Raw genomic sequence first — 13,823 nt, 5'->3', positions numbered from 1 at the left:
TTTAACGCGAATGAATATTAATTAAAATCATACATGTTATAAAAACTGGTGATTTTAATCAAAATAACAATGGATCATACATTTTTACCGTATCAAATATAAGTTGAAATAATTAATTAAAATTCTGAAATGTTGAATTCTGATGAGTTATTATAATTTTAATTATGCACAATACGACACTGGATAAACATAAAATGTATACGCTTAATAACAAAATGCGATTTTGGCAATTCATATAACAATAGTTGATTTCGTTTTATATTCAATTTATATGATGCTATGAAAAACAAATATTTATAACTAAAATTTTTTTTAGAACTTTCTCGTCCATTGTATATATCATTTGATTCTGATTTATAAAGTGTATTATTTAAAAAAAAAATTTTCACCAAGATTCAATAACCTGATTAAGTAAATAATTCTCTAACTACAAATCTATTTAATTTTTAAAAATCGTTTATATTTTAAATTATAATTGAATGTTTTATTAGTCATGTGTGTAGCATTAAATATTTGTATACAATCGTTAAACAAAAATAAAACTAGGTTATTTAAAAAAAATATTTTATATAACTGCACAATTCTTTAGATATTCATCTTTCATAAAAACGGGTTATTAAATTTATTGGCAAAATTTTATTAAATAATTTTGTTAAAAAATGATATATGTACATATTTAAAAAAGAGCTTATTCAATTAATAAATTAGATTTAATAGTACATATTGTATAAAAAAATTTATATAGTCATACATTTTTATTTAAACACAATAATTTCAAAACCTATGAATCAAAATTCACAATTAAGTAATAATATAATCACGAAAAAAAAATGGGTGAAAGTAATAATATATATTCTGAATTCAAGGAATTTATCTAACAAGCAACGATTTTACAAAAAGTTTCATGTAAATAATATAACGTATAATGACATAACAAACAAGATATGTTATTGTAGCAAAAAAGTTAAGGGCAACTATTAAAAAATAAGTTACAAAGAACGTGACATAATAATTATATAAGATATGTTATATATTTAAAAAAAATAAAACAAACACGAAATTACTTTTATTTCGAATATATGTGCTAAAAAATAGCGATTTAAAATTGCAGTTTTTTTTACTTTAATTCGAAGGCTTCTACAAAGGAAAGTAAAGGGGTAGGGAAATTAAAATATACACAATAATTCTAAAGAGTATTTAAAACAGTAATTGTAATTGCTTTATATTCCATCAATTGTTTTTATTACGCGAAATCATATTGCTGCTGTGAAATGGGGGTCATATGAAGGAGGACAAAAGGGGATCTGACATAATGTGATACCTTGTAGTATAGAAGAGGTTAAAGTTTTCAAGAAAACCTGTTACATAATTAATGAAAGACGTATAAAATCTAGATTTTAGATTAATCGATTCATCCAACTTGCCTTGCCGAACTACACATGAAACACAAAGGAATTGATTATTTATGCTTTGTATGTTTTAATTGTGGGAAAATCACTAGATGATCTTTCCTACCGAAAAAAAATATTTTTCACTAAATATTTCATCCTTCGCTCCTCTAAATTTAAAAAACTGAAACGGTAAAATAAATGCGTATAATACGAATCACTAAAAAGTAACTTGAAAATATAACTACAAACTTAATAAGCAAAATAGACACAATGCTTAGAGCACTTGTACCTGAAATAAATAAATGATAAAAATTACAAAGCTAGCAATTTGGAACGCTAACGGACTATGACAAATAACCCAAGAACTCTGGAACACATTTCATTGATCTCTGAAACACATTTCATTGATCTCTGGAACACATTTCATTGATCTAAACACCCAGACGGTACAAAAACATAACGAGAAATAATAAATACAACGAAAATTTCTTACAAGGAAGCAACAACATACTAGAAGAACAGACAATGATAAACAAAAAAATCATTTAGTGAAATAAAATATATAAAAGAAAACGACACCCAAATCAAGAAGTCATTGCGATATGGTCTACTAAGCGGCAAAGTTATTAGCCTCTAAGGAACCCTCTTTTTGATTAATCTAGACTTTTCCGCATTTGACAATGCCACCTGATAATGACCCCAGATTTTCATCTATATATTGTTTTAAGTAATAGCTTGTGTATTACAAATAATTATGAAACATGAACATGAAAACTATAATTATTTTTAGTTAAGGCTAAGCCTTGTTTTAATGGTATTAAATTATCTTACGTAAACTTAATCTGTTCTTCTACATACATATGTATACATGTTTAATCTCTAGTTATTTATTCTATTGCTTAATATGAATTAATTTCAGTGCAATATATAAAGCTTCTCCTGTATATTACTTTGTATACATTCCATATACTAGTGCATATAGCAAAACCAATTTGGTTGACTAGCCCAGTCCGAAAGCAAAAAGCTGCTATAAATACAGAAGCAGCACTCGCCAGAAATGCAGCTTGCTGGCTAGCCGGCTACGGTCAAATATTTATAGCCGAAACATACGAGCTACGCCACCCGTAGTTACGTAGCCCGTAGCCATGCAAGTCTCCACAATTCAGACTCCAGTCACCAGTGTCTGAATAAATATAATGTAACACCTGCCGTGCATACGCCGCACGTACCCGCTTGCTGTGACCGTCCGTTCTTTTATAAGTGGAACACTATAATGCCCCTACTTTACAATAACTTTAAGGCAAAGCTATAAAAATGTATAAACCGCGAAATTGCGAGATACGTATGTCGGTTGTGTTTATAAGTAATGTCTGTAATATGATATGGTAAAAAATAGTAGCTTCAATCTTTTTTCCTTGTACATATTATGTAAAAAAATAATTAAAACAAAATATTCACACGGTTTCTTTTAATATTTTTAGATTAACACTTTACCGACCGGCAGTTTCACTACCAGACTTACGCTAAATACCGGCACCTTTTCACAAATCTTCGCGAATTTTACCTTTTTTATTTAAATTTATGTATTTTTTGATACGGTCCGAATATTTAGTTGAATTTTTCTAAACATGTTAAAAATGTATCAATGCATTAATTTAAGTCATTATTAGGTGGTTCTCAACATGTGGATCGCCGGAAATAAAAATTAATTATTACATTTCCTTATTATTAGATTTTTAAAATGATTATCTTGATTTTAAAATTATAAAAATGAATAACCTAAAAATTTAAATAAAAATAATTTAAATTGAGTCATCCAGCAGTTCTCAAACTTTTTCAAATTTAAAAAAACTTTTTTCAAGCACACTTTTTTTTCGTATTGTGATATTTTGTGCAAATGATTATCTACAAAAATGAGAAATGACATTTTTACTAATATGAGTTTACTGATATATAATTCAATTGCAATAAAATATTCACTCACCATTGTAATTCGCTCCATCGTAATGCGAAATCTTCCAGGCACATACACAGATATTGTACATTATCTTTCACGTGTAAATCACTTTTCACAATAACTATTTATATAATGCAAGTTTAAAGTGCACTCACCATTATAAATTTCTCCACACTAATACGGAATATTTCAGGTACACACTTTATTATTATTCAATGTCTTTCCCTTGTAATTCACTTTTCACAATATTTAATTCTAAAATAATACCAATACGAATTATCAAAAAAATAAAATTCAAAATTCACAAACGTTATTTTTATTATTTACCTAGTAATGTTTCTTCAAATGATACGAGGAGAAACATTCACCAACATGTAAAGCTACTTTACATTCTTTGCACATGTAAAGAGAATCTTTTCTTATTTTATGTGCGATACAAACTATGCATCTTCTTCTTTTACGCTCATTAGTAGATGATATCCTGACTAATTGGTGTTGTTTTAAACTGCCTGAAAGCCTTTGAAATGAGGGAGCAGTGGCGAATGTGGATGTCGGTTGTGAATTTTCAGACATTTCTGAAATTGTTGGTGTTTCTGTTTCTGGTGTTTTTTCCTCTATCCAATATTTTGCTATTTTCATTAAATAATCATAAAACTTTATATTGCTGTTTGAATTTACACTTCTATACACTGTAAATGTATTGAATAATGCACAGTTAAATAAATACATGGCTACTTTTTTCGTCCATTTTTTAGTTTTACGATATATTGGATAGTACGAAAGGTATTGATCAGCCCGATCTACTCCCTTCATGTATTTATTGTAATCAATTATACAAATTGTTTTTTTTATACGCAGCCCAGTTCTTCTGTCAGTTTTTTCAGTGTTTACAATATTTGTATTATGGATTGTTGATATCATTCGAATATCTCTACTCTTTACTGTTTTCCACAATTGTAATAAAATTTCCCCGTTTCGCTTATATTTACTTTCAAATATTCGTAGTTTAGCCTTTTTTAGAATATCCGGTAAGCCCCACATATTCTTATTTTTTTCTTGTATAATATTTTTAACTTCTTGTTTGTACTTATTCCAAGTTTGAGCACGGTATCTATTTGTTTCTTCTGCAATAATGCGGAACAGGTCATCACCGATAAATTTTTCGGCGATTTCTTCAGGGCGCGTGATATCAACATCAAAAGTTGCTCCCGACAATCCTTCAAATGGCTGGTTATGCCTAGGTGTATCAGTTTCACACCAATCTAATGGAATATCATCATCCTCAGTATCTTCTCCATCGCTAATAGGCATCATTACTCGAGGACGATTTCTTTCATGAACAATCGAACTTGTATCACTATCACTAAAGTTTTCGTTATCACTGGGAATATTTGAATCATTGTCCGCGTAATTTTCCTCTACAAAACTATCTTCTGCCATTTATTTATTTGGGTTATAATTATATTTAAATAAAAACTATATTTTTAACACGTTGTTATATAAAATACACTGAATTTATATTTTTATAGACACTATATTTTATAAAGAGGCGTAAGCGTAATATTTTTAAAGAATCACTGCAGCACAAAGTTCCTTTTATTTATTTTATTTTTTTATTATTTTTAGAATATTCACTCGAGCACACGAAAACAAGATGCGATTTACACGACAGCGTTAGCTAAACTGAATTATTATTCATATTTTTTTAAGTGCATCATATTATTTCTTATCACAAAAGAAATTCCCAATTTCAAAAAAAGAGTCACTTCTGAGAATCACTTCCAGTAAATCGGTGCTATCTCGTGATAGATAAAATTCACTCAATAAAATAAACGGTCGAAATTTCCAAATTACAGGACAGAAAAAATACGATATAATCTCGCTAATCTGTCAATTTAGAAATTCGGGAAACCGGTACTATCTAATAGATTAACTCACAAAAAATGTTAGTGTACTTAAAAAAATGCAAAGTAGAAAGAATTTACAAAATATATTTGATATAAATATATAGTTTTTAAATGGATTTTCGAATTTGTATAGATAAACAGTACCTGATTATATTATAAGACACAAGTAAAGAAATACAAAGGCAGCTCAATTATATTTGAACTATATCTTTATTATATATGATTTTGTTGTTAATTTTTACTGATAACACTGGGAAGATATTTTGCATACTTGCAAAACAAAAATACCGTCGAGAATATTTGGGAGCATTTGAAGAAGAGATTGATAAAATCGAAATAACCACTAAAAGAGAGCTAATCGAGAAGGTGATTCGGGAATAGAATCATACTTTGAACCTTCAAAAATTAAACAACGTTTATAAAGTAAATTCAGGCACTTATTTAATCTAAAGAAGGACATACAAAATATTTTAAATATAGTCCCGAATTGCATAGTGAAAAATATTTTTATTTTTGTTTTGAATTAAAAAAATAGAATTTATGACTTCTCACAACTAAATTAGTTCTTTTTCAATAACTAATGCTATAAAAAATAATAAAATAGCAAAAAAACGAATTTCTGCATTAAAAATTATAATATATAAACAAATTATAATATATAGACAAACGTGTCTAATAATAAGGCCAGGCACAGTAATTAAATATTTTTTTTCAATATCAAATGAAACTTCATACTAATATTTAATTTTTTTCAAAAAAAAATCTTAAAAAATCTCTAAGCATATATTTTTAATTTGATAACGAAATCATAGCTACCGCTCACTCCATATGGCGTGCGCGGTATTTAACGTTCGGCAGGCTCGCACTCCATATGGCGTGAGCGGTCGGTAAAGTGTTAATATAACAATATTGAATATTAATTGTTAACATTAAAACAAAAAATACTGAAAAAAATTAAGTACTAATTCAATATTTTTCATATGGTTTAAGATATAAAAGTATTTTGGAATTTTGTGCTCATATTCAAATTTAAATAGGTTAGTGTGGTTACAAAAACTATTTTGAAGTATTTTCTGGTGTGAAGATAATATTGCTTATAATTTTTAGAATATGTGCTTCGTATATATTTTTTTAATTGGTGTATGTTATGAAAATTATTTTTAAAGTATAATTAATTAAAATTACTTGCAGTTAAAAAAATATTTGCACTGTTACTCCATCCCTAGCAAATATACATATGTTTAAATCAGTCTGATTAATTATTTGTATATTTATTTAATTGCTATGTTAAAATTACTTTTTATTTTCATGACTATTCATAATCGTTGCGACGAGAAAAGTCGCGAAAAAATCGGTAAAATATTTCAATAAGCTAATTAATTTGTGTCTTTGATTTTTACGAAACATTTTTTTTCTCGTTGGTGATCTGAGCAGATAATAAACGGTAAATAATAACAGTTCCAGAGCATAAAAACTGCGAACCTTACTTGAACAAGAGCAAGGGTCGGTGCCAAATGCAAAGGTATGCACCTTTGACACTCAAACACAGCATCTCTGGATTGCAATTTTTTTAATAATTATATTTCATAAAATAGCAAAGTTGGCATTTAAACTGATTTATACAGCATAATATTATATGTATTAGGAAAAATATGTAATGATACTTATTTGTTACATTATACAATGAATTATTTGAATAAAATAAAATAAAAATCTGGTTCTGCCCGTAATCATTGAATGCTGTACTAAACTCATGCCTCAAGACACTTTAGTCAGAAATTTACTTCTGCCATTAAATACTGAACTACAACTTCACTTCTGACTTTCTTTTTTCAGTTGCACCGAACGGAGCTATGCTGAATAAACCGAGACGACCCTTATAAAAGTAAGAAGAGTAACCGCTTTAACTCAGACTGTATTTTTAAAATTAAAAATATCATTTGTAGTGAAATGAAAAAATGCATAAAAAACTTACATTAAAAAGTCTAGTGGTAATGAGTGTTCTTTATTTAATGAAATAACTAACTTGTACTTATCAGGTATCAAGTAAAGTCGATAGTCAAGGGTCTTATGTTTGTAAAGCTTACGCTGTGTCAAAGGCTTTTTCTAAATCTAACATTAAAAGTATTGCTTGTTCCTTAAATTAAATACCGAAAAAATGATTTGGATGGTAGCATCTTTATCATGTTTCTTAATTGAATGGATTTTTAAAATTTTTCAAATGGTTCTTAAATATTCAAAATATGCTAGATAAGTAAGTAAAGAAGTTAATATATTTGGACAATAAAAACACCAGATTAGTAAATATGGAAGTGATTTTAATACAGTTGTTTATACCGTATTTTTTTCTAAAGCATGTGTTAATTGTAAGAGTTTATTAGGCTCTTGTCACAAAAATATTATGCATGCAGTGTGCTTAGAATGGCCGTGTCAATTAAGATCCATTTCTTTAGTGAGAAGTGAGACAACTATAGATATACAACAACAAAATTGTTATCGTTTGTAAGTTGACAAATTAAAATGAATTACATTTTTGGAAAAAAAAGTAATAGGAGCATCTGAAGAAAACAATAAATTCTCCGCAACGGTGAACAATAGCGATGTGACATTTACACATATCATCTGGTCAACCATGTTATTTTTAACTTTAAAATTTTTTTGTATATTTTATTGAATATAACTAATTAAACAGATTTTTATTTTAAATCTCTATTTTCTTGGTAAATTTGCCAAAATTATCGAATAATTTCTCGTATGAAAAAATCATAAAACAAGAGTAACAATTTATATGATTTAATATGATTACATATAAATTAAAACAACGAAAAGGACAATAATACATAAATATTAAATTATGTATAAAAATGAATTGCAGAAATAATTTCGAATACACAAGCCTCGTTAAACCAATTTTATATATACATATTTATTTTGAAAAAATATGTTTAGATATACTACATAATAAAAATATGCGTTTTTATATTATTTTGATATAATTATCCCAAATATTGACTTATTAATAATCTTTTAATTTCGCTAAGCTTCATTGTAACTATTAGGCTTTTATTTGTTCTATTGTGGTTGGCAAAGATAATTAATATAACATAAGCATTTTTTAAAATCATTTTAGAATAAGATAACCATGAAGATAATTTTAAATTATAAATTTAGTTTTAATATATTTTTCTTACTCTTTTAGAAAATGAAATTGAATAAAATATACTTGAATTACATTTATCTATGTCCTATTAAAATCAGTAGAATACATAGTAAGAATAATTGTAATAAATTATGCCACATGATTGCTTTTTCAGCAATACGTCGAGTTGAATTGGCAAACTTTTTTCAATCAAATACATTCAGTTACGTGAGACGAAAGGCCAAAGGCGTTTCAAAGTAACTCAAAAGTCACATTGTAAAATAGCAAAAATCTTCATACAATTGACTTTTTTGCTTCGAGTTGCTGAGATTCAGTCTCGCGAATAAAATTTAATTTAAGCGTTCACAAGGGAGAAGAAACATGTTACTTTATACTACTACTTTAAAACCTTATTTATATAATAAGCATATTTTCAAAATATAAGGTAGGAAATAATATATTATTTGTAAGAATATCAACATACATTTATCACCGAATTGTTTGCTAAATATATGTTTTTTTTTTATAAATTCTAAGTAAATAATTTTATTTTTTACATACCTTATCGTCAGTTTCGCTATCCACTTGACCGTCCCATATTCTCAATTGCGCGTTGCAATCCGTGTTTTGATCAAAAGTGGCCAAATCAGGAGATGCTGCATAGTATTTGATGAACGATATCCAAACGATCTCATTACTTCGACCCTGTAAATTTAATTTTATGGTAAATTATATCATGAATTTTAAATTAAAAGTTAAAAATATACTCTCAAAGTTTCATATGAAATTCTGTTTTACTTTGTTAAAAGTTTTATTTGTTTTAGTTGAGTGAAAGAGAGAAATTAATTTCTTACTTTGGAATATTAATAAGTTGGGTTCATTATACAGCTGACTATATTTAAATTAAATTTATAAAAGAAAAAAACGAAACTTTACACTTTAATATTACTATCGAACTCTTGTCATGCGAAACTAAAAAATTTCAATATTACTATATGAAGTACGTAACATTTTATTAACTTTACAGTTTCTCAGTTATTAGAGATTTAACTAACCTGAAAATGATATCTGCAAGTAGTGTTTGGTGGAAGCGAATGTCTTGGATTTCTCAAAATTCCTGAACTTGCATCGAACGTATTGAGCAAAAATTCACATCTTCCATCCTCTCTGACGTAACTGTGCGAATTCGTGTCCATGAACAGCACCTGAAAATAATTCGTGAAACGTGAATTTGATTGACATAAATAAACCCTGCCAAGATTTACAGATATAATTGTCAGAATTCAGCTATAATTGCGAATTCGTCAGGCATGTTAATACATTATGCACACACAATGTACATAAATTGAGGTGTATTATACAGCTTAAACAAAAGTACGTGTAATATACTAAATATGGTAAATATGTTATAAGGAAAAGTTAAAAAGTATTTGCTTATGAATGATCTTATTTTATTTAAATGCGCTTTTTTAAATTTATATCAAGTTATTGTATGTATAAACATAATTAATGTATTTATTAATTTACTGTACGATTTATTTTTCTGCAATTGATTGTTCATATTTTATAGAATGTCAAGAAATACACGCGCATCTGAAGTTCCACGAGCAGTGCTTGCGGATCTAGCATTGAGAGGTACACCCGCATTTTTACGAGTCGTACGGCGTATTTGCACCACAATCGACTCCACTACGCCTCGACGCTCGGACTACTACTTCGCTCCAAGTCTTCCTCTATCACACATTTACATCATTGACACGACTTCAAACAACGCAACCAAATTTACTGTCAAAGCAATTAAATTTAAAATCATTTCCTTAGATTAAAATCGATAATTAGATTATGGGATATGTATTATATGAAATTTCCATCAACCAGATGTTCTCATTATTATTGGTATGTGGTACCATTTTTATTCAATTATTTAGATTGGTTAAATCAACCAAACAGTAAGATTTAAGAGCTTCAGCGATATTAGGTACGTTCACTGGCCACTTAATAATAAGCGTCCACATTTCGGGTTTCTCCAATTTTGAGCCACCCTGTACGTTATACGTATGCGCCGTGCCACACAAGGGCGAAGCGGGGGCCGTTTGTTTTGTACGTTTGACGTTTATAGTCCTATACTAATATTTGAAATTGAACTTGGCGAAGGTGTATGAGCATATATATGCATACATACATACACACATACGTATGAATTCGCGTGGAACGTTCGCAAATTGACAGAGTGCGTATTCGAAGGTGGGACCGAATCGTTTCACCACCACCCCTTTTCGATGCACGGGTGGTCGTTATTCGAGGGTAATTTAAACTATATAGATTCGAACAGCGTTGAAGGTATGATGGTTATGGGGGAGGTTTGGTGAAACCTTTTGATGATTTGGCTTACAATTGTGTTGCCATGTGTAACTTACGATCGGTACATTTGCCGATAAATTAGACGTAGCGAGTGCTCAAGATACGTTGCAATAAATGCCATAATTTCTGTGATCGTATATTACTTTGGAAACTACTGAATTTTCATTACATGTCTGTATTAAAATAACTTGGCTATACGATGTACTAATAAATAAACATTAAATATAAAAATATTGTCTTAATACTTATTATACAGCTACAAATATTTTCTCAAAGAGCAGAGATTATACATATATATTTTTAGATTTTAACTGTTAAGCTCAAAGACACAAGTGTAATGTTATATATTTGAATTAGCAATAATTTCATTTATATGTTGTAGGTAAAATATATTTCAGGCCTCTTGTGTAGATATATACTATAATAAAACAGTCTCGCAGCAGTAAAAATACCCCCTTTGTTATTCTCGGGTGCTGCTCGACGAATATCAATGTTTTATTATTCTAAAGAAGCGAGGCGATCGTGCGGAATGTAAACAGCTGCATTTATCCATAGGTAAATTGAAACGTCTCCATTTATTTAATCCCACTGACTTAAGGGGATGATATTTCGCTTCTATCATCCCTCTAACTTTATGACGTCTAGGGATGGTCGGCCATGAGATAAAACGCCACATTGCAAACTTTCCAAAACCCTCCAAACCAATAGCTACGATGTTATTTTATTCGCTTATGATTTTCGTTCACTTCTTAAGTAAAGCAAAAAGTGTCTTGAACTTTTCCAATTTTCATTGCGACATCTTTTCGCGTACACATGATGTCTTTCAATAAAGGTCCGGCCGTTAGATTGATGCCTAGTGCTCGTTTCCTTTTCCCCTTTCGGCGTCTGGCAAACATACTCATAAATATTTGTATAATATAGATACTTTGGAGCAATATTTTATTGTGTATCGATAAAAATTTACGACTATATCCGCCGCTACGTTAAATACGCAATAAAAAACATTTTCGCTAAGGTCAATAAAAAAAAATCGAGATTGAATCTGTGAAAATTTAGCCAAAATCTAGCATCAACGTTGATGCTGGGTTATAAATATTATTTTATGTCGCCATTGAATAATTAGGAAGGAATCAATAAAATATATAAACTGTTTAAGAAACACATCTAGTTTATAATACATATTTTTGCTATTGAATATGTGTAAATTATATAGTTATATAACAAAATATTTATATGAACATATACTTTTAAAATCGAGTATAAATATATTTTAAGCTCAGAAATATGTATCTACTTGATTAACCAATTAGGTTTTATTAATTCTAAATTGACTGGAACGACTGGAATGAATGAATATCTAGTTGATTAAATGTTCACTGTTCAGCGAAAGATCACAAAACAAACAATGTTGTGCGTATGAGTATAACTCTTAAATTTCTGTCTTGTAATATTTATTCAGTAAAAGAGATGCATCGTTGTGAAACAAATATTAAAATCAACGCAGGCAGTAAAAATATTTATAGTTGCAAATAATATCATAAAATAATTTTCCGATTATTTATATATTCATACAAAAAAAAAATTGTATTTATAATAATTACACACTTTAGCTTGGCATTCTTTATAATTAAAAATATAAAAATCTGTTTATTTTTATTATTAATAAAAAATAAACATTTAAAATACTTATAAAATTGGTTAAAAAAAACTTAAAATTTTTTATATAATTTAAAAAGTTATATTAGCAAATTTTATTGATAAAATTCCGATTTTTTTTATACGTCGATTTTATCTTTAAATAATATTAAATTTTACAATTTTGGATTAGATAAAATCTTTCACCCAAATTCCTTTATGTTTTCGAGAATCGATTTTTCAACAAAGGGATGCACATTGTCGTGTTGTAAAATTATTTACTATTGTTGACTTTTATAATTTTTTTCAATTGCTTCTTTTAAGTTTTGTTTAACACAATATTTTACAATCGCACAATACACACAAAATATTTTTTACAGTGAGTCTGGGTTTCGATGTAGATTTTACTACTGTCTACTACGACGATTGTTGTCGTATAATACCCATTCTCATCTCCGGTTATCAAAATATCGAGAAAAAGCGACCAGCTTCATGATTCAAAAGCTCTTGGCTCAATACGTGTGAAACACATACACCTTGTCTTCAATTTTCTATGAATTTTTGAATTGGACAGGATTTTTAGCCGTTTCTCGGCTAGCTTATGTATAGTTTGCGAAAGATTTGCTTCCATTTCTGCAACCATGTCTATCTTTACTGGTCTCATTAATTCGATACTATTCTCAATATCATAATTTTTTTACATTTACGAATTTCTAATAAATTACCTTTCACTTCAAAAATATTTATAGCTGACAATTTTTAACATGCAATTTTGTATAAATTATTTAATTGATAAAAATTCTGCCATCGTAAATCTTAGGGATCAATTTTTTTCTAAATATTGGAATGTGAAGTTCAGTTGTGCACTAATACAGATATTATAAAATATGTAATCAGGTATCAAGGGAAAAAGAAAAAAATTACATTAATTTTAGGATTACATAATATAACAAAAAAAATGCTTTTTAAGAGATGTCTGAGCGAAATACTAATATTTTCAATTAAAATTTGTGGAACAATGCTTAATATGAAAAAAAACACAATAATAACATGTTTTTATTTTATTCAATCTACCGTTTTATTTGTAGCATTGAAACAACGAAATTTTTTTGGCTATTTTATAATAAAATCTCAATTGATTTTTAAAAATAAACGACTACATAGAAAGGATAGTGAAATATTACCAAATCATTTGTTGCTTAATATCTTAAGATAAGGTACTCAAAGCAATTTTCTTCGAACGTAAAACAGAAATTTCCCACTTTAATATATGTTATGGCTAAAGTCGTTATCATGGTATTGAAAAAAAATCAAACTGCTATTTTCAATATACCTGGAATATGTTATTTTTTAAAAATATTTCTAAGAACAACGTTTTTTGGTTGAAATCTTCGTGTTATCCCAATGAGAACATAATCTACAACTACTAAGCT

The 13,823-nt window shown here is 28.1% G+C and overlaps 1 protein-coding gene and 1 long non-coding RNA gene across 2 annotated transcripts in view; both read right to left on the bottom strand.

The window, feature by feature from the left end:
* Positions 1-13,823, bottom strand: part of LOC148237000 (uncharacterized) — a 495,914-nt gene that overhangs the window by 36,859 nt on the left and 445,232 nt on the right. The window contains exons 8-9 of the mRNA XM_088183465.1: positions 9,450-9,599; positions 8,956-9,099 (exon numbers count right to left, since the gene is read on the bottom strand). Coding sequence (XP_088039591.1) covers positions 8,956-9,099; positions 9,450-9,599 — 294 coding nt within the window. The remainder of the gene's footprint in view (positions 1-8,955; positions 9,100-9,449; positions 9,600-13,823) is intronic.
* On the bottom strand, positions 2,874-4,927 carry LOC148237007 (uncharacterized). Its single transcript, XR_015809164.1, has 3 exons — positions 3,676-4,927; positions 3,376-3,603; positions 2,874-3,296 (listed from the first exon to the last, which is right to left on the bottom strand). It is a non-coding gene; the product is annotated as an uncharacterized LOC148237007 (long non-coding RNA).

The sequence above is a fragment of the Plectrocnemia conspersa genome, unplaced genomic scaffold (assembly GCF_051122295.1).
Source record: "Plectrocnemia conspersa isolate PC_06_02 unplaced genomic scaffold, ASM5112229v1 ptg000003l, whole genome shotgun sequence".
NCBI lineage: Eukaryota > Metazoa > Arthropoda > Insecta > Trichoptera > Polycentropodidae > Plectrocnemia > Plectrocnemia conspersa.
Note: the sequence above shows the minus strand (reverse complement) of the source record. Positions and strands in the feature narration are given on the sequence as shown.